The sequence below is a fragment of the Dendropsophus ebraccatus genome, chromosome 2, assembly GCF_027789765.1.
Source record: "Dendropsophus ebraccatus isolate aDenEbr1 chromosome 2, aDenEbr1.pat, whole genome shotgun sequence".
NCBI classification, from domain to species: domain Eukaryota; kingdom Metazoa; phylum Chordata; class Amphibia; order Anura; family Hylidae; genus Dendropsophus; species Dendropsophus ebraccatus.
This window is the reverse complement of record NC_091455.1, coordinates 72257712-72280044: the sequence shown is the minus strand read 5'-3', so window position 1 is coordinate 72280044 and position 22333 is coordinate 72257712. Positions and strand designations below refer to the sequence as shown.

The 22333-nt window shown below is 41.6% G+C and overlaps 1 protein-coding gene across 4 annotated transcripts in view; it reads right to left on the bottom strand.

The window, feature by feature from the left end:
- The window catches only part of PTPRM (protein tyrosine phosphatase receptor type M), a 597029-nt gene that overhangs the window by 381002 nt on the left and 193694 nt on the right, over positions 1-22333 (bottom strand). For all 4 annotated transcript variants that reach the window (XM_069957755.1, XM_069957756.1, XM_069957757.1 and 1 more), the window contains exons 4-5: positions 16068-16146; positions 12825-12940 (exon numbers count right to left, since the gene is read on the bottom strand). In XM_069957755.1, the coding sequence (XP_069813856.1) occupies positions 12825-12940; positions 16068-16146 (195 nt within the window). The remainder of the gene's footprint in view (positions 1-12824; positions 12941-16067; positions 16147-22333) is intronic.

The following is a 22333-nucleotide window of genomic DNA, read 5'->3' as shown; positions in this document are numbered from 1 at the left end:
ACAACGGGTGATCCCCCCCCGGATTCTGTTGTGTGAACATACCCTCACTGTGGATAGATGTTAGCTTAATGGGGTTGTGAGGTGTTTCAAAATTATTCACTAAATAACACACATTACAAAGTTATACAACTTTGTAATGAATGTTATGTTAGTGAATGGCCCCCTTCCCCGTGTTCCCCCACCACCACCCACGCTATACCCAGAAGTGTGATGTACTATACTCCTGATTCGTGTCGACCCCAGTCCGCCATCTTGGGACAATGATGTCATCTTCGGGAGGCCGGCCAAACTGCTCCATCCGTCCCTCATGCCGGCCCCCTCTGCCGCATCATCAGCTGCTCAGCCACGATTGGCTGAGCACAGTTATGCGGACGGGGGTCCGCAAGATGGCGGACGGAGGTCGACACGTATCAGGTGAGTATAGTGCATCACACTTCCGAATCTAGCGTGGGTGGGGGGGAACACGGGGAAGGGGGCCATTCACATACATAACATACATTACAAAGTTGTATAACTTTGTAATGTGTGCAATTTAGTGAATAATTTTGAAACGCCGCACTACCCCTTTAAAGTCTGTACTAAATATAAACAAAAATGTTTGTTATTTTTTTGGCGTTCTTCTGGCCTTTTTATCAGATTTTTTTTATGCAGCTGGCTCTAGGTATGAAAAGAAACAGTCACAAAACAAGATTGGTATATTATTGCTCAAATGCATACCTTACAAACAATGCAGCAGTTTATTCTAACTGTTGCTATTGTTTTGAGTGGGTAACAGACACAAAAATTTACATTAGAGTAAAAACACAGTAAAAGTTTGTAGCCAGCTGTTCTTAAGACAACAAAAAGCAACTACATTTTACAAGGCACTCACATCTCAGCAAGGTCAAAGGGAACCTGTCACCGGGGACACGGGCACAGAGCCCGCCCGACCCCCCGTTGCAGCCCCAGGATACATACCCCTTCCGGCAAGTCCCGCTCCTATAGCCAGTCCCGGGACGAAGATATCAACGCCTGAAGCCTGCGCGCGCTTTATGCAAATTACCTGAGATGAGTCAGATGTCCATAGAGAATGAATGGCGCCGTCATTCTCTATAGGCATCGGACCCATCTCTGCAGCGCGCATGCACGGCTTCGGGCGCTAATATCTTCGTCCCGGGACTGGCTCCAGGAGCGGGACTTGCCGGAAAGGGTAAGTATCCGGGGGCTGTACCGGGGGGTCGGGCGGGCTCTGTGCCTGCGGTGACAGGTTCCTTTTAAGTGCAGTCAAAATGATCATGTGATGTGTAATCATTACATATGAGTGGATCTCATTGGTGTCAACTCTGATCTAAGCGCACAGACATTTATTTTAGTAGCTTTTCCCTTAAAATGTTTCAACAGATTTCTGGTAATTTAGAAATCTTTCAGCTGTTCTAAAGGGAGGATTTGAAGCAACTCTGTACCCACAATCTGCCCCCCCCCCCCCCCCGCCAAACCGCTTGTACCTTCAGATAGCTGTTTTTAATCCACAATCTGTCTTGGGGTCCTTTGGGGTCCAGGTGATGCAGTTATTGTCCTAAAAATAACTTTTAAACTTTCAGCCCTTGTAGCGTAGCCTAGAGTACCCATGCCCTAGGATTGCGACACCCCTCTGTCTCTCCTCTCCACCCTCCTCATCATTAGGAATGCCCCCAGAACAATTTCTGCTATTTATCACCTGTGTGAACACTGCACATGAGTTGGATCGCTAAGGCCCCTGTGCAGTTTTTTAGACAGGTGAGGAATAGGAAAAATGCTGCCTGGGGGATGTTAGTAGTGATGTGGAAGGACGGAGGGGTGTTGCAATCCCAGGGCATGGGTGCTCTAGGCCACGCCTTTTTGACACATGACAATAACTGCATCACCTGCCAAACAGACCCCAGGACAGATCTTGAATTAAAAGCAGCAATCCGAAGGTACAAGCGGTTTGGGGTGGTCAGAATATGAGTACACAGTTGCTTTAAATCCTCCCTATAGAACAGCTGACAGATTTCTAAATAACCAGAAATCTGTTAAGATATTTTAAGGGAAAGACTACTAAAATAAATGGCTGTGTGCTTAGAATGTTGTGTCAAATTTCATGTAACAGAAACACTACAGTGATTTTAGCTCTCAGCAGGGATCGATGTAAGCCATTCCTGGCCACCTTATATTATGAAGTTCACCAATGAGATCTTATATGTATCTATGGCATTTCAGAAGATGAGTTGACAAGATATTTATACTATCTACACAGCTGGGTAGTTTACAGTGGATCATAAAGGATTTTATACCATGAAGGACAAAGTATGTGGTACTGTATAAGGAGAGACTTTTGAATACATTTCATGTAAGTAGTGCAGGTGTGTCTTCCTTCTACTATGGTGATTGACTTGACATGATTCTCTCTCAGGTTGTCAGGCATGTATTGGCTGATCAGTGAAGCTGTACGGTAAATATAACCTTAAATGGGGTCTGTTAAAATCAATGGGCAGCATTTATAATGCACAGATGAGCTGGATTCTCCATTGATGCTCTCTGTGCAGTTCCTTTTAACTCAAGCCAACAATAGAAGGCTCCATTTACTGTATATCCATTTGCTTCAACAGGGCATATACTGTACACTTGACAGACATTCCTTAACCTCTTAAGGACGGGGCCAATTTTCTTTTTTGTGTTTTTGTTTTTTCGTCCTTGTGTTTAAAAGGCCATAGCACTTGCATTTTTACATCTAGAAACCCACATGAGCCCTTATTTTTTGCGCCACTAATTGTACTTTGCAATGATAGGCTGAATTTTTGCATAAAGTAAACTGTAAAACCAGGAATAAATTCAATGTGTGGTGAAATTGAACAAAAAAACGCATTTCTTTTATTTAGGGGGGTATTTGTTTTTACGCTGTTTTCCCTGGGGTAAAACTGACTTCTTATATACTGTATGTTCCTAAAATCATTACGATTACAACGATATATACAGTAACATGTATAACTTTTCTTTTATCTGATGGCCTGTAAAAAATTCAAACCATTGTTAACAAATATATGTTCCTTAAAATCGCTCCATTCCCAGGCTTATAGCGCTTTTATCCTTTGGTCTATGGGGCTGTATGAGGTGTCATTTTTTGCGCCATGATGTTTACTTTCTATTGGTACCTTGATTGCGCATATATGACTTTTTGTTCGCTTTTTATTAAATTTTTTCTGGATTTGATGCAACCAAAAATGCGCAATTTTGCACTTTGCGCTTACGCCATTTACCGTGCGAGATCAGTAATGTGATTAATTAATAGTTCGGGCGATCACGCACGCGGTGATACCAAACATCTTTATTTATTTATTAACTTTTATTTAAAAAATGGGAAAAGGGTGGTGATTCAAACTTTTATTAGGGGAGGGGGCTTTTTACTAATAACAACATTTTTTAAAAAAAATTTTTTTGAACACTTATACTAGAAGCCCAATTTAGCAGATTATTGCTTTGTGTAATAAAGACAACAATCAGCTGATGAAACAATCATCAGCTGATCATTATCATTTAATCCTGCTTAAAAATCATGGGCTGCCGGACGCACATAGTGTCTGGCAGTATAAAAACATGTAAAAAAAAAAAAACTAACAAACAAAAAAAACAAAGCAAATACACTTTTACCTGTCCATGCTTCCTGGTGTCCTTCTAGCTTCTGCCCACTACCTGCAGCTGGCACTTCTGAGCCGGTCTCATAAGGGACACGCCATTCAGCCAAACAGTGGCCACTGTCCTGTCTCAGCCAGTGATTGGCTGAAAGGCCCATCACTTCAGAAACCATCTCAAAAGCTCCAGCTGCAGCTGCAGGGAGTGGGCAGAAGCAAGGAGAAACTGGGGAGTGTGCACAGGTACGTATAAAGTTTATTATTTTACACCAACAATATCTGCGCTGCACAGTTATCTAGCTGTACATAAGTCATCAGGCCATGTAATACGGCCCTAAAAAAACAATACTTTTTTAAAATTAAGTTATATTAATGTAACTTTATTAAAACATTGTAATGAAGATTAATTTTTAGTCTCCTCAGTATCGCTTTAAGCTCCTTGGTTCTAGTTTACTTATGTAATTTAGCATCTACATGTCAGGTAGAGAAAAGCCTGAAATGTTTATTTGTGAGATAAACCTAGAAATAATCTAGGTCAATTATTATCATCATGTGACCGGAAAAATATTGTATCAATGTCTATAATGGCCGACAAACACCAACACTTTATGGCCATAGTGGACCATTCTTTAGGGATTCCCTTATCTGAAAGGTGAAATCCCATTTTCCAAACCACTTTTAAGCTTAGGATTTAAGCACTTGCCATATTTCATCGTCAAACTGAATATAATCCACAAATTTAATCCTTGGGTTACAATTGATAACCAGCTTAAACTTATATCTCTGCAACCGGGGAATTTAATGTTTTAATATTCGCAATTTTCAAAATGGCAAGCTAAACTCTGTGGAGGCATTTAGCCAGGACATTAAATTACTACATGATTCCAATGATACAAATGTATTAAACAAAATTACTTCTGAGAACAGATGACATAATTAAATGTTCCAGTGGCATAAACTATGTAATAATTTAAGAAACAGACATTTTCTAAGTGAGGTAATGCAGAGTAATACATAAGTGAAAAGATCCTTAATCTAGCAAGGTGGACAGTAACAGACAATTGACCTGGACTTCCCATAAACCAGCAGTTGTGAAGCTGATGAGTTGCTTGTACAGTGCGCTAAGATTGATCTACTTATTGAAATGCTGCTTCTGGAGTTTCAATTTATTTAAATTATGAGCCTGATCATTGCTACAACTATTGCTGAAACTGCATAATAAGTATTTTTTTTCTAGCAAATTACTACTCATGTGTTAAGATTTTAGGAGTTAGCACATTGCACAAAAGTAGCTATAAGTCTAATTTGCATGAGAATAACCTCATTCCACAGCAGGCTTCTTAAATTAATAGAATGTAATTCTTTAAGTCTACACAATAACTTACACAGCAAAATTTCCGATAAATGTAGAGTAAGCCATCTTGGTAAGTCAGCTAATGTAAATGAATTAATGGTCGGACACGCTACAAAAATTAAAAAAACAAAACCTGAAGCTCAGATAAGAACAATCTGAAATAACCTAAAAGACATGTCAAAGAGAAACATGAATCAGTTGAATGAGCAGTACTGCTGCACACTCCTCGCCCCACTCTGTGTCGGAGACCATAGACATCGGGTCCTTCTAGGCCACGTGACACAGAGCCAGTAGTGAATGTGATGTGCACAGACTTTTCCTCGCTCATTCTCCTGATCGTTACGGTCTGAATACTCTGATCCTCAAACGATCAAAACTTTTGACATGTCTTTCAAAAGTTTTTTTTTTTTTTTTTAAATGACCATTTAAGGCCCTTTTACACAGGTCGATTATTGTAAATTAACAGTGTCTTCCAATCAACAGTGTCTTCCCAAGGCATGAGGAATCGTGTGGCCAGGCCACACAAATGATTGCTGTACTGGCAATTTAGGTACACTGTTATCACCCACACATTTCCTGTTTAGACAGAGAGCTTTGCGGCCATTAACAATGATTATACCGGCCACAGAAAAGATTAAGGGTGCGTTCACACCTACAGGATCTGCAGCAGATTTGATGCTGTGTTCAGTTATTTAAATGAAATCTGCTGCAGAAAATCAGCTGCAGATCCTGTAGGTGTGAACGCACCATAAATCAGTCGACAAGCGACCGTCTGCTTGCTCACACATCAGCTGATCTCTGGCCTTTTTACATGGGACGATTATGGGGTGAAAGAGCAATCCTAGGAATGCTCATTAACGATAATCAGCAGTGTAAAAGGCCCTTTAAATCATCATTTTGGCAACACATCTCCTACTTAAAGGGGTAGTGCGGTGTAAAATATTTTTTCACTAAATAACACACATTACAAAGTTATACAACATTGTAATGTGTGTTATTTAAGTGAATGGCCCCCTTCCCCATGTCCTCCTCCCCGACCGACCGGAAGGGGGCCATTAACTTAAATTACACACATTACAATGTTGTATAACTTTGTAATGTGTGTTATATAGTGAAAAAAATGTTTTACACCGTACTACCCCTTTAAACAGAGAGCAATTTATTTAAATGACCACACCAACATTACAGCAATAGTTTGTACGGACAGACCGCTTGATTGTGGCTTGCAAAGGCACTACAAACAAGGCGACAATCTTGCTAATCAGCACTCATTTACAGCAGTCCCCAACCATACATCAGGCCATGTAAAATGACCCTTATAGTCCTGCTAGGCGATAGTGTGAACATAAGCACTTCCTCTCTGAGACACAAGCCAGAGAGTATCACAGCATTATCACAACATACATGGGAATATTCTAGGTTACTTTCATTACCAGTTGGGAACTGCTTCTCTTTAAGTCAGGGAACAGCTAATTGCATAGCATTAATATCATTGTCATGTAATATTCTATGCACAACTGTAATTGGGAGATGAAAATATTTCTGTATCATTTCTGTTTTGACACTCTATGACAGATAAGATACATAGTGATAGAAAGAAGAATTCTATTCATAATGCAGACAGTATAACAAAAGTTGAATAAGAAGAAGGCTTTAAATGTAAAAGACAAAATAAACGGATATGTAATTCCCTTCAACTTTTATTAATTACTTTTTAGCTTGCAAATGACATTGTCTGATCTTATGCAAACAGAGCGCTGGAGTCAAATTTCCATGGTGACAAGCCTCAACTAATACCCGTCCTCTTGCTTTGCCCACTACAAGTGAAATATAAACACTTCCATTAACATATGCATTTTAATCATTTTCCTTGTTTAGTGAGTCAATACAAAAGAAATATTATGCTCATTTTGGAGCTAGCTTGTGTTGTCAGCAGATGTGACAAAGAAAATCTAAGCAGATGGGATACATCTGTTAATCATAAACATCCTTTCATTAGTGCCATCCTAACACTTATTTGGTGGCAAGTTTATTTTTTAGTGTATCAGCTAATGAGAACATTGGATTTACACTGCAGTCTGAATTGGTAATGCCACTTCTTTACAATATGTTTGTTTATTCACAGGAGACAAAGTCGTAAACCCACAGTCAATACACCGCTATAGATATTTTTCAAATCAGATAAGCTGATGTTTACTTCTTGGCTAGATCTCTAAGCTAGCATCTACATAGTTTTCATCTGCACTTAGGGTAAATTCACACAGACGGATCCGCAGCGGTTTTAACGCTGCAAATTTGCAGCAAAATCCGCTGTGGATCCTATGCCTAGTACTTTCAATGAGGATACATACTTGCGGCGGGATTTACATCTCGCTGGGAGTATGTATGTAACAGCACCATTAACCTCCCGCCGGCGAGAGCATACTTTACCTTCTCCGGCTTGCTTTGGGGGCTCCCGGCGTCTTCATGTCCAGTTCAGCCAATCAGTGGCTGAGTGGGACGTCAAGCTGAGAACCCCTGAAGCAAGCCGGAGCCAGGAGGAGGTAATGTATGCTCCGGCCAGCGGGAGGTTAATGGTGCTGTCACGTACATACTCCCAGTGAAATGTAAATCTCGCTGCGATTATGTATCCTTATTGAAAGTAATCGGCATAGGATCCGCAGCGGATTTGTCAATGTGAATTCACTGCGAATGTGAATGTGATCCACTGCGGATCTATCAATGTGAATTTACCCTTAAAGTGACTGTCCAGTCCCCACAGAGTGGGGTTTATAATACATTTTATTATAGTCCCAACACATCTAAAACTAAAAATGAAGGATCTAAGCAAAAGGTCATTATTCATAATTCTCTACTACTTTGTGTTTACAGCTTCTATGTAAGCCTGTGCATCTCAGGCAATAAATAAGCCATTTGTAGTTTCATATTCTATTTAATTTGCCCCATGCTTCTTGATAGTACACATGCAGTAAGTTATTAGACAAATGGGTTTTTGGTAGTCTGTTAACATCCCGATGGATAGATCTGCAGAAGATCTGCCAAAGATATGCATTTCTTTTAAGAAGTCTTTATTTAACTTACACTTTCTTGTTATTATAAAAGAAAGTAAACGTTTGTCAACAATATACAATAAGTATAGTAGAAGTGTAAATAACAAAAACAACTGTATAAGACTCAGGATCGACAAAGGCAATGTATATAAAAAAAAATTGCATGGAAACATTGGGATTGGGATTGGGATTGTCTCACAAAGATAATTAGGTGTAAATTAATGAATTATGTTTGAAATGTACAAGTACTTCTGAAAATGTACTGTTTAAGAGAAACAGACTTACTAATCCTCCGTGTGCCTGCTTTGCTCAATTCAACTGCAGTCTCCTGACCTGTCCCATGTGTAGTGGCAGTTGGTCTGCATTGCACATGCAAGTTAGGTGGATTGTGGGAAAGTGTGGGCAGTGTTCCATGGGAACAGTAGGGTCAGAGTTAAGAAAGGGAGCCAGGAAGTGATCAGATTTATGGGGAAGAACAGCACATACAGGGGTGTAAATTATTTTACTTGAAAACAGCACATTTGTACTCCTTTATATATATATATATATATATATATATATTATTATGATTATTATTTTTTTTTTCAATTGACTCCAATTTATAAGTACTTTATAAGTCAAAATTGGAAACAGGCCACCCTCAAGACTTCATATACCTTTTAAGGTTATGCATTTCCTCAGATCATTGTCATATAGTTGGTATGTCCTTGTACTTAGTGCAGAACAATTAGAGCATTTTTATTTAAGACTCTGGGACACATTTACTAACGAGTCTAAAACGTGTGGCTGTGTGTTACTCTGACTCATTTAACAAACTATTCATAAATTTGTGAATAGAATATTCTCAGAATATTTGCAAAGAAATTGAGCAAACATATTCACCAGGTACTGACAAGACGTCGGCCTGCACCTATTTTTAAAAAGTCGCAAATGATAAATTTGGCACCAATCCCGGATAATGCTAATTTTTGGGTGAATACATATAAAAAAATGTCACCCATCGAATGCTAGTTCATAAATAGAACTTAAACCGAAAATGAGCAAAATCTCAATTATTCACTTAAAATAGTCCTTGATAAATGTCCTCCTATGAGAAGGATTGTTTAACTTTTCACACGCATTGTATTAATTAAAATATTTGCTAAAAAAAGGTCAAACTAATGTACCTGTGCCTCAGGTGGTCATAACATAGGCAGTGCACACACTGCATTCAACAGAAACACCAAAGAGTCTAATATAGCAGATGCCAGCAAACATGGGCAGGAGTCAATAAAGGGAGACTTGTCAAAACTGTTAAAAGCATCACACAGATGATGGGGAGACACCTAGAGCCATTACTTAGTGTGAAAGGAGGGGGGCGGGGGGTCGATGTGCTCAGTACAGACAGGTCAGGGCATTTAAAGGAGTTATCCGGATAGGTAAAATATGTGTTGAATCATCCCCCTAACAATTTATTGCATACAGTGTCTTTTTGCCTTTTCAGTCTCCTTCCTTCAGTTTTGAGCCTGCTTCTTTCTGCAACTTCGTATCAACTTTGTAATGCTGGGAGAATTAATCACAAATAAGCTACAAAGTTGTAGATAAAGCCAACCAGGGACTTGCTTACATCAGCCATCTTGGAATGCAGGGAGAGGAGGGGGAGACAGAGAGAAAAGCTCGTACACCATCATTTGTGCCTTTAGCAGCTCAGAACTGGAGGAAGGAGACTAAAAAGATAATGCTATTGACAAGTATGGAACGAATTGTTAGTGTAGAAGAAAATCCCAGCACTTCACCAATTCAAGTATTGGTAATTTATTCTGTGCAAAACATCATACAGTACAGGAGAACGCGTTTCGGCGTATAGCTCATCAGCTAGGAGCTGATGAAGGCTATACGCCGAAACGCGTCCTCCTGTACTGTATGATGTTTTGTACAGAATAAATTACCAATACTTGAATTGGTGAAGTGCCGGGATTTTCTTCTACACTACGTCTGGGACGCTATCCTACCACGAGTACCACCACCACCGCAGCAGTGCTGTCTCCACCACTACTATGTAATGAATTGTTAGTCTTCAGGAGTGGGACTGATTCAACATATATTTTACCTAATCGAATAACCCCTTTAACATGAAGGCTCTTCCTCCTGGACACTTAAAATCCTGATGCCCAAAACAATAATTTTTCTCGGTCATGCAATCTGCATGTCCATCACTAGAGGTTTATAATTTATATAGCTCAAAACTGATGACAGTCCAATGTTTGCTAATATTAAATAGTTCAAGGGAGTAAGAAACTTTGGAATATATCTTAGTACAGAAGAGTGAGTGAGTGAGTGAGTGAGTGAGTGTGTGTGAGAGAGAGATAGAGGGAGAGAGAGAGAGAAAGAGAGAGAGAGATACACACACACACACACACACACACACACACACACACACACTGCTGCTGCCAGTAAGTGTTATATTAGCCAGTGCAAGCGCTGGATTTACACCAACATTGCACATTACTGCAATATGACCTCTGCCATGCTACTAATATTTCTGAGCACATTAAGAGAGGGGAGCAGAGATGTCCTATTCTTTATATGCTGGGTATGAGAGACATCATAGTGGCTGGCCTGTGATTAATCTGGGCTGAGCTCAGGGAAAACTAAAAAAAAAGAAAACATTGGCTTACAAAGAAAAAATGCAGGATACATGCTACATAAAGGCCAGGACTAGTTCTATTCCTCATGTACACATAGGAAAGCTTTTTCTTACATGTCACCTGATATTAACAGTTACACTTAGAGTAACACTGCTGCCTGTTATTTTTTTATGTTTAAAGCTGTAATTTACATGTTGTTATTAAAAAGCAATAATGAAGGTGCGATCCATACACAAGTGTAAGTTAAACTTTTGTCACTTGATTCAGACAGAAAGAAATGTCAGCAGAATTATAGAGATTCATCAGAAGTGTCATGGGATGTCATGTATATGTGGGGTGGAATTAAACTTAAAAGGTTAGCACAGTTAAAATCAATAGGATTGGCTGGGTCAGGCATCAGATTATTAAAGGGTCATTACAAGTTAAACTTCTCAGTTTGTAACTGACATCTGTTGCCTTTGTGTCTTGGGGTAATATAAAATCAATTATTTGTACCATGTTATGACATAAGTATGATTACTATTGCACTAGGAACAACCTACATGACAACCACATCCTAACAATAATAAAAAGGAGGAATGAGAAAACCATATCTAGCAATTAATAATCTCATTAGCTAAAGCCAAACAGTAGAAAGGACAAGGTTTTAATTGGATATGTGTTTATACATTTTTATAATTATTATTTGAGCATTATTTCACAGAATTTTGAAATACGTTACATCAAAAATACATGCCAGATCATACAAAAGGTGGAGGATAAATGGTAAGAGTTAAGTAACACTACACAATGCACAATGTATAGCCTTATACTACAAACTATGAGTAATAGTGATAATTGCAAATAAAAAGACAATGTCATAGTAATTGAGCACTGATCTCATGGATTAATGCAGTACATATGTTTTGCATTGATCTCTTTGAGAGATCAGTGCAGTTATAACAGAAGTCCTCCAAGGGACTTCAAGTTACAGTGTTAAGTGTTTAAAAAAAAGTTTTTTTCTTTATTAAAAAATCCTACCCCATAATAAAAGTTTAAATCACTCCACTTTCCCATTTTATAAATAGATAAATAAACATATTTGCTGTCGCCACATGCAGGATTGCCCATCGTATTAAATTATCAGATTCCTGATCTTGCATGGGAAGCAGCGAAAGTGCAAAAAAGGCAAAGTGCAAAATTGCTGATTTTTAGTCCCGTCAAATCTGGAAAAATTGTAATAAAAAGTGATCAAAAAGTTGCACATATGCAAGAAAGCTACCAATAGAAAGTACAGATCATGGCGCAAAAAATGACACCTCACACAGCCCCACAGACCAAAAATTATAAGCATTATAAGACCATGTTAACACAACGTATGTTGAGCATAAATCATATCCATTGTCACAATTTGCCACAACGGCTGTGATTTATGCTAAACATACATTGTATTTCAATGAATGGAATCGTAAAACCATGTGTCTACACTCCGGTCGGGTTTCCATCTGGCCGCACAAAAAACTGACATGTCAGTTTTCTGCGTCCGCTATTCATTGAATAGCGGCCGCACAGACATGTCAGTTCACACAATGGAGTGTGTGGCTCCGGTCGCATGCTCCATTGTGTGCAGTGGTGAATTGGATGCGCCCGCATCCCAATTCACTAGAAATGAAGATCACCTAGCTGGTACTGCAGTACTGGCCGGGATGATCTTCAGATGATGGTCACAGAACGGCCGATGTTATACGCAATGTGAACATAGCCTAAGGATGGTACTGCAAATAAAATAAAAGATATATAGGTTTCCTATCTTTGTAATTGTTTTTCTTTTTATTTCACCATACAAACATATTTTTTTCCAGACTTGCAGCATATTTTATGAAAAATTTAGGTCCGTCATTGCAAAGTACAAATGGTATCTCGAAAAAAAGGGATCATGTGGGTCTGTAGGTGAAAAAATGCCAGCGCTATGGCCTTTTAAACGCAAGGAGGAAAAAATGAAAGAGCAAAAATGGTCATCAAAGAGTTATGTCAGAAGTGTGTAAGGGTGGGGGTTCTGAGACATCCACCTATCACTTGATAAAAAGGGCAGAAGCACGCGCCCCTGTGCCCCTTCATATCTGCTCTAGTATCTTTGTGTTATTTGGGATACTTTCAATTGACTTACAAATTGTATTTAAAAAATTACCTGCAGCCAGAGCCTGTCACTTGGTGTTGTCTTTCCATTGGCCACACACGTAAATGTTGCAGACTTTCCTGCATTAACATCCTCATTTTTTACCCGTATAAAGTGAGGCGTTTTCGCTGAAAAAGAAGAAATAGTATATTTAAATCACATCACTGTAAACTGTCTGTGCAACTTGCCCATATGCCCTGTACTGTAATTAAGCAATCTCTGACTACAATTATTGTATAGGCAAAATGTATATACCTTTATATTTTTATCCATTGTTAAAGATTATTTTGCCTTTTTCTTAGTGTGCTTATGAAGGCATTGAAAACGCATTATTCTTAAAATATCAAAAAGTGATATGGTGAAATTTGTTCCTATCTAGTCTTTACCTTTACCTGAATATAGACAAATGCTTTAAATCTTCTGTGCAAAGTATGAAAAAAGTTTCCCCAGGCCCCTGAAGTGCCAAGGGCTGAGATGCCTCCTTGCTTCCCCTACCATCCCTATTATTGCTTGGGGCTCAGCTTCCCATTGACTGTTAATCAAGCAGGATCAAGGATGGAAGGACTGAGAGGAGACATTGCAGCATTGCAGGGAGTTTTGAAAATCCTCTTTAACACTAAGCGCAGGAAAATAAAATCATTTTTGTATGTTATGGAATCACAGACAGATATATGAAATGTACCATGTGCCTGCTTCACCCTACAGCTATCTAACAGTGTCAGTGGTTTTCAACATGAATTGTAGCTGTCAGAATCACTTTAAAGTGGATGTATCACATAGATTTATTACTCATCAGAGATAGATACTGAGTCATTCTTTTTCTAATTTATTAAATTTTCTAACTGTAGATTTTATTATTATTGAATTTTAGTATAATATGGGAGGTGGCCATCTTGCCAGAGTTGTTGTTAACAGCACTTAAAGCGACTCAGTACCCACAATCTGACCCCCCCCCCAAACCACTTGTACCTTCAGATAGCTGCTTTTAATCCAAGATCTGCCCTGGGGTCTGTTCGGCAGGTGATGCAGTTATTGTCATGAAAACAACTTTTAATCCGGCAGCGCTGTGTCTAACGGCCGGGGCTTACATTTGTATATGCATTAGGCTGGCACAACCTTTCTGTCCTTCCTCCCCACCCTCCTCATCATTAGGAATACTCCAGGCAGATTGCTTCCTATTCCCCACCTGTGGCAGCCCGGAACATGGACTGGATCGTTAATACACCTGTGCAAAGCTCAAACAGCAGTAAATGTTCCTGAATCATTCCTAATAATGAGGGTGGGGAGGAAGGACATAGAGGTGGTGCCAGCCTAATGCATATACAAATGTAAGCCCCGGCCATTAGACACAGCGCTGCCGGATTAAAAGTTGTTTTTATGACAGTAACTGCATCCCCTGCCGAACGGACCCCAGGACAGATGTTGGATTAAAAGCAGCTATCCAAAGGTACAAGGTTCGGGGGGGGGGGACAGATTGTGGTACGGAGTCGCTTTAAATACATAGCAAGCCATATGGACACTAGCACAAAAGACTGGAGTTGACCCTTTTCACTTACATGGTAGAGTTTTCTAAGCATGTGCCTGTGCAGATGTCATGCAGGGGGGAGAAGAGGCTGAGCTCTGATCATCACCTTATTGTTGATAGTGGTAGCTCCTGTATTATCTACGTATTATCTATGTATTATTTATACACGGGTATAAATAAAAGCACACATAACAGGTATGTTCTAAATGCTTTTAATGCTATCTATCCAGCAGTGCTGCCTGCTTGGTAGGTGGTCAAGAGGAAACAGATTCACTTTAACCTTTAATCCTTATGAGCAGAGCTTAAAGTGTCACTGTCGTTAAAATTTTTATTGCAGAAATCAATAGTTTAGGTGATTTTACGAAACTTTGTAATTGGTTTTATTAGCCGAAAAATGAATTTTTATCATGAAAAAGCAGTTTGAAGCTCTCCTTCTCATGGTTTTCCTATGGAGAGAGAAAGTAAAAGCAGCAAAACAGGACAACAAAGAGTTAATTTACATTCACATCCCGGGCTCTCTCCTTTGACAGTCACCACTGACCTCTCTGACCTCTAATTAGGGCTCTGAATAGCTCCCCCACTGAGCAATTCTTTGTTCTTGGCTCTCAGCTGCCGGCTAATCTCGCTCCTTCCCCCTCCCCCCTCCCCTCTTCATAGACCAGACAGATCCAACTGATGAAAAAACAGTCGAGATTTTCTGATTCTGAGGAGTGGATGACAGAAAGGAGAGGAGGGGGGGACCTGGGAAATGGCTTTTTACATGCAGATGATGGCATATTTGGCTAATAAACCCAATTACAAAGTTTCTTAAAATCGCCTGGACTATTGATTTCTGCAAAAAAAAATTTTTTTAACGACAGTGACACTTTAAAAAATTTAAAGTTTGCATACACTTAAATAGAAATCGTTCACTAAAACAAGACGTATATACTAGCCAGTTTCAACCAAAGTTAAATTTACATCACAGATGGCCAAATCACAAAATTGTGGAGGGAACAGCTATCAACTCAACGTTTCTGTCAGCCTCCTAATGGTCATTTGCTGGTGGCTGATGACATAGACATAAAGAATAATCAGACATGCTTTACTTTATCCTTTGCTGCAGATTTTACATATGCAAATCATCATGCACATTTAGCTGAGATGAGCATGCATGTATATAGGGGAGTGGGAAGTTACAGCTATCAAACAGATACCTTTAGGCTGTGTGTTATGCTGTTACTTCTCCTGAAGTACCAGAGCACAAAGTCTGGCCTTACTGTAATTGTTAGTAAGAAGCCTTTGTTTGTGGACATGTTCTAGTACGTGTTCAAAGTTTACACTGATTAATAACAAAGAAGTCACCAAGTCATCAGAGCCTAGCAAAGGCCAAGGAACAAATGTTTCATGTTTATCAGGACAAAGCTGAAGCCTTTACTCTCCACTAGCACTCATTTACAAAAGATTATTCACATGCTGGAATAAAAGAAGACCTTGGTAATAGCAGCTCTATTGTAACTATTCAATTGTACTTCTGTATTTGTGATTCTAGCATCATTCATTGCATTCAACACTACAAACTCTACCTATAGTCTGTTACATATTTATGTTACCTGGACTTTTTCATGATAACACCATTTTTCCACTTTTTGAAACAGACTTTCTGATACAAAGATTTTAAGGGTTGTTCAGCCCATTTCAAATTTTATTGTCAGGCTTTTAATAATATTTTTTAATGTTATAGAACTTACCACAAGGATGTCTCAGGACTTTTACTTCATCTATCGCTATGTATCCATGTTGATCAAATGCAATCACTTCAAAATAAACCTGCAAAATGAAAATGGGTTAGGTGTCACTTCATATTAGAATAATGTAAAATAATTGCTACATAGATAACACATGTAAAATGGAGACCTCTAATGCACTGCACGACATAAAGAAGTTTATTATTTACTGTTAATTACTTTTTACACTATGTGTCCCCTCTAGAGACTGCTTATACTAAACAATGCTATGCTACCAGTTAGATCAGTACTTTATAGCAGCCTCTATTAGCAGATCACTAAGTGGGCAGCATGGAGGCCATCAGAAAGCTTCAGCTGTTACAGAAACGAATCTGCAAACCCACAGCAATTGTTCATTGTCTATGAAGCCAACTCCTGTGTCTGCAGTATAGAATAATAGAAAAGGCATTGTGCACACATATGACGTGTCATTAGGATGCAGCCTGTCATGCCGTACATGTATGGCATGTGTCATCTAGGGGTTACTAAAGTTTAAAACAATAGCAACTTTAAATATAGATGTAATTACCTTTATTTACCATATATGAAGCCTTGTCTCAACCTGCTATTTACTGCCTGTTGTTAGCCTGTTGTTATACAGTCTGTGTATAGTAACAGAAACACCAAGGCAGGGGTCAGGCTTAGCTATTATTACGTGCAGGCATATGAGAGAGTTAGACTGGGCTGTGTACCTGATATCTGTGGGCTTGTCTGCATTTACTCTACCCTACTGTCCCTGAAAGGTAAATCAAGACTTCCCTCTCATCTCTCTGATCACCTATAAAGTGTTGGGTTGCTGTACCCCATGCTCCTATTACTGTATGTACACAATTCTACCCACTAAATTAACTCTACTCTTTCCTTAAGTAAGACATCATCATCATCAGCCGTAGTTCTGTGCTTAGAGTGACCCCTTCTTTCTTCCATTTCTGCTTATGCAGTACCTTGCAATGTTAGTGCATTAATAAACATGCCATGGCAAAGCAGGCATTACATTACAGTGAAGGGTAGGTGTTGTGATGTGATTGGCCAGGTAAGTGAGAATGTCCCTGTATGTATACTACTGGCAAACAGCCAGCTCGATACTGCCCTGTGTAATGGAGGGAATGAGAAATGGCTGTGCATCATGGTGCTAACTCATATAGGCTCAATAACAGCAGAGAGGCTGAAAATGACCAAAAAAAAATCACTGTAAAAATTGTATGCTTTAACATTGCACATAGTTATAGATTTACAAGACCTATAGACCTTATAGATATACAAAACCTTATCTAAACAACAGCAATCTCCTGAAACACATTTCACTACCAGCACTGGCTCAGTATAAAAGGACTGTCCTAGTTAACTACCAAAGCATTGACACCGATCAGCTGTCACAACAGGGGCCTCGCGAGCAACTCTGTGACAGTCTAAAGGAGGGAAAGCTAGCAGACTAGATAATGGTGCTTTCTGCTCTGTTTGTCTTTAAAATAAAAAAAAAAAGCAAAACAACTCCCTATGTTTGCCAAGCATCCACTAATGAAAGCTCAGGGAGAACTGAATAGTGTCTAGGGATTTCATTGTAAGGAGAAACTGTTTGTACAGATGCATTAATGCCATCAATGTAGTGTTGTGCACAATAATAAAGCCTCCCAGTGCTCATGGCGTCTTGCTCATCCAGTTAGTTTTATCAATATCTAGAATATTTAATGCTCCATCTGCTTGTAACAAAACAAGTCAGTTACACGGATATGAATGTCTCTGCTGTCTAAGGGAACTCAGTGGAATGGGGTGTAGCTGGGATATCATAGCGGATATCAACATCATAGATTATACCGCATGATTACAGTAGCCTCAGGTTCTTCTGATTTTATGACTAGCACAAGGAACTGCAAAATTTTACTTCAGCACAGTTTTTTCTTGCTAAAGTTGACAAAGGCTACCAACACGTAAGCAAGCAGTAACCGAGCCGTAATAAACATCAAGGTAATAAATCAGGGTAATAATAAACCGTTCTATGATATGACTAAAGAGTTTTAGGACAGTGAACAAAAATTCACAGAAAGAAAAGAATCAACACTGAACTAAACGCTGCTCCTCTTTAAGGTTAAGGGTAGCTTCACACATACCGGACACCGGACAACAGTCACTGATTGTCTGAGCGGGACCAACGGGAGCCGGGAGCCTTAGATGCAGACGGAGCGGGTTTAAAGGGGCTGGAGTTACATACACCTAGTGATGTCACGATACCAGAATTTTGAGTTCGATACCAATACTCAATTTTTTAGTTCGATACTCGATACCAGTTCGATACCTCAAAAAAAAATACAACACCCCCCCTTATAAGATCAGAACCCTCCTCTCCTGACATCCTCTGTGCTGCTGTGACCTCCCCATAGATCAGCACACTCCTCTCCTGACATCCTCTATGCTGCTGTGACCTCCCCTATAGATCAGCACACTCCTCTCCTGACATCCTCTGTGCTGCTGTGACCTCCCCATAGATCAGCACACTCCTCTCCTGACATCCTCTGTGCTGCTGTGACCTCCTCTATAGATCAGCACACTCCTCTCCTGACATCCTCTGTGCTGCTGTGACCTCTCATAAGATCAGCACACTCTTTCCTCTCCTGACATTCTTTGTGCTGCTGTGACCTCCCTATAAGATCAGCCCCCTCCTCTCCTGACATTCTCTGTGCTGCTGGGATGCTGTGACCTCCCCTATAAGATCAGACCCCTCCTCTCCTGACTTTTTTTGTGCTGCTGTGACCTCCCTATAAGATCAGCCCCCTCCTCTCCTGACATCCTCTGTGCTGCTGTGACCTCTCCTATAAGATCAGCCCCCTCCTCTCCTGACATTCTATGTGCTGCTGTGACCTCCACTATAAGATCAGCCCCCTCCTCTCCTGACATCCTATGTGCTGCTGTGACCTCTCCTATAAGATCAGCCCGTTCCTCTCCTGATATCCTCTGTGCTGCTGTGACCTCTCCTATAAGATCAGCCCCCTCCTCTCCTGACATTCTATGTGCTGCTGTGACCTCCCCTATAAGATCAGCCCCCTCCTCTCCTGACATCCTCTGTTCTGCTGTGACCCCCCTATAAGATCAGCCCCCTCCTCTCCTGACATTCTCTGTGCTGCTGTGACCTCCCCTTTAAGATCAGCCCCCTCCTCTCCTGACATCCTCTGTGCAGCAAGGGACCAAACATTGTGTTTATTGGGGACAGCATGGGGGAGGGCAGTAGTGGATTATAATGTGGGCGGATTGACGGGAAGGGGGGGGTCCAGGTTGGGTGAACAGCCCAGGGCCCAGGGTACATTTAATCCGCCACTGAGTACAGACTACAACCCCCACACTGCAGGGAGCTGGTGAAGGCTACCAGGTCTGGACAGACAGAAGAGGGTTACTTTGCCTGGCAGGTCAGTTCCTGTCAGAGGGCAGGGGTGTAAGGGCAGGAATGTTAGGGGCACACTAGAGGGCAGGGATGTGGGGGGCACACTAGAGGGCAGGGATGTGGGGGCACACTAGAGGGCAGGGATGTGGGGGGCACACTAGAGGGCAGGGATGTGGGGGGGGGGCACACTAGAGGGCAGGGATGTGGGGGGGCACACTAGAGGGCAGGGATGTGGGGAGCACACTAGAGGGCAGGGATGTGGGGGGGCACACTAGAGGGCAGGGATGTGGGGGGCCACACTAGAGGGCAGGGATGTGGGGGGCACACTAGAGGGCAGGGATGTGGGGGCACACTAGAGGGCAGGGATGTGGGGGGGCACACTAGAGGGCAGGGATGTGGGGGGCACACTAGAGGGCAGGGATGTGGGGGGCACACTAGAGGGCAGGGATGTGGGGGGGCACACTAGAGGGCAGGGATGTGGGGGGCACACTAGAGGGCAGGGATGTGGGGGGCACACTAGAGGGCAGGGATGTGGGGGCACACATCCCCTGCTCTCACTTACTGCGGTACCTGTAGACACTCAAAGCATGAGGCTTGTCAAAGCAGAGGGGAGGGGGGATTTGTAAAGGGAGTTTATTTAAGGTGGAACAGACAGCCTGAACCTCGGCCAGCAGGAAGATTAACCTTTGCTGCAGGCCAAGATTCAGGCTGTATGTTCCACCTTAAATAAGCTCCCTTTACAAATCCCCCTCCCCTCAGCTCCGGGAAGCTCCCAGCTGTCAGGCCTCCGTTCCTCCGTGCATATTCATGTGTGCACACTCAGGCCGGTCAGGAAGCGCAGCCACCGAGAGTGTGCATACATGAATATGCATAGGAACAGCGCCGCAGATGGACAGAGAGCAAGCCGGCATCAGAGCGACACAGCTCCTCACACTGGCTGCATTCCAGGAGGGATAGGAGGCTGAGGTGTGACGGGCTGCGGGTCATTAGCAGCGGGGGTCTGTTACACATAGTAGCCGACCCCCACTGCTTCTGGAGAGGCTCAGGATGGGTCAGATGCCGCTGTCAGTTGTGACAGCGGCTTCTGCACAGTTATATAGCCGGCATTAGCGATCGCTGTGTGCCGGCTATAACTTCTCACTGCAGTGAGCGGAGGAAGGGGCGGGCGGAGGAGGAGGAAGTGACACCAGGGGGCAGGGGGCAGCACACAGAGAACATGGCCGGCGCTCTGCTAGCCGCCGGCTGTGTTCTCTGCTCTATACTTTATGTTAAGCTGCGTTATTAGGCAGCTTGATATAAAGTATCGATACCAGAAAATCCTGGTACCGAATCGTTTTTTTGCCCGTAATATCGATAGTAGTATCGATATTTCGGTGCATCGTGCATCCCTACATACACCGGAATGAAAATTCCTCTGCAGGTATGTAACCCCATTGAGGATCACAGTACCAGAATTCGCTGTGGATTTCACTCACAGCACAGACTTTTTATTAGTTAGTTAGATTTTCTGTGCACAGCATTCACAGATATGCTTTACATTAAACAATGACGGAAGATGTTCAGCAAATTTTATGGGAGAACTTTTTAGGCATGCTCTGTGACCATAGGTCACATATTGTGAGTGCAGACCCTTTGTTACTTTCCCTCAGTTTTATGATGAAAGTATCACATATGACTGTATGACTGTAATCCTGCTTGTGATGATAAGGAGTAGAGATGAGCGAACCGGGTTCGGGTTCGAGTCGATCCGAACCCGAACATTCGGTATTTGATAAGCTGGGGCTGCTGAACTTGGATAAAGCTCTAAGGTTGTCTGGAAAACATGGATACATCCAATGACTATATCCATGTTTTCCACATAGCCTTAGGGCTTTATCCAACTTCAGAAGCCACCGCTAATCAAATGCCGAAAGTTTAAGTTCGGATCGACTCGAGAATGATCTGTATAGAACTGACTCAGGAGCCAGAGCAAAAATTGCAAGATTTCAGGCTTTTTTTAACATAGTTGTCAGGATGGTATCTTTGCGGAGCGTCATGCGTCCCTCTGCTCATGCTGTGCGGCCGAGAAGGTGCTGATTTTCTTGCATTCTGTTTCTGTGTTTTGTTTTGTAGTGTGTGAACACTGGTTTATATGCTCACCTTTGTTGGGAGACACACCCGACTTCACCTGCTGAATTCTGTCTGGCCATGTCATGGTTAATCTGTGTTTGGGTTCTGCTGTGACTGACAGGTCTTCCTGCCAGTGGATCTGTCTTGTTCTCAGGTGTCTGTGCTTGGAGATCAGGGGGATGGTCCAATTACATTCTGGACCAGAATCCTGGCCTCCTATATAACTAACCCAGTCTGTGCTCTCATTGCCGGATATTGAGCTTGTCTCTGCCTGGTTCTGTGTTTCTATTCTTGCTCTGTTGATTCTGACCCTGCTTTGCCTTTCTGACCATTCTTGTTTGCTGCCTGCCCCTGACCATACTGCCTGTATATTGACTTTGCCTTCGGATTGTTATTTTGTACTTTTGCTGCCCGTTTGTTGTGACCCGGACTGTTGACCATTCGTTATTGTGTTTTGTCTGTCTGTCTTGTCCTTGTGTCCCACCTAGCCAGCGCAGGGACTGCCGCCCAGTTGCTCGCCGCCATTTTAGGGCGGATTGTGGCAAATAGTTAGAGGACAGTGGGCGGGGCTGAGCTTAGGGCTCACTGTTTGTCTTGTCCTGCTGTCCGGTTCCTAACAGAATATCCGGCCATACAATATTTTTTTAACTCCTTACCTGTGGCCAGTAATGGACTCAGCACAGGAGTTATCTGCCCGCTTTGAGGGTCTTGCTACCCTCGTTTCTGAGCTGACCAAGCAGGTCCAGCT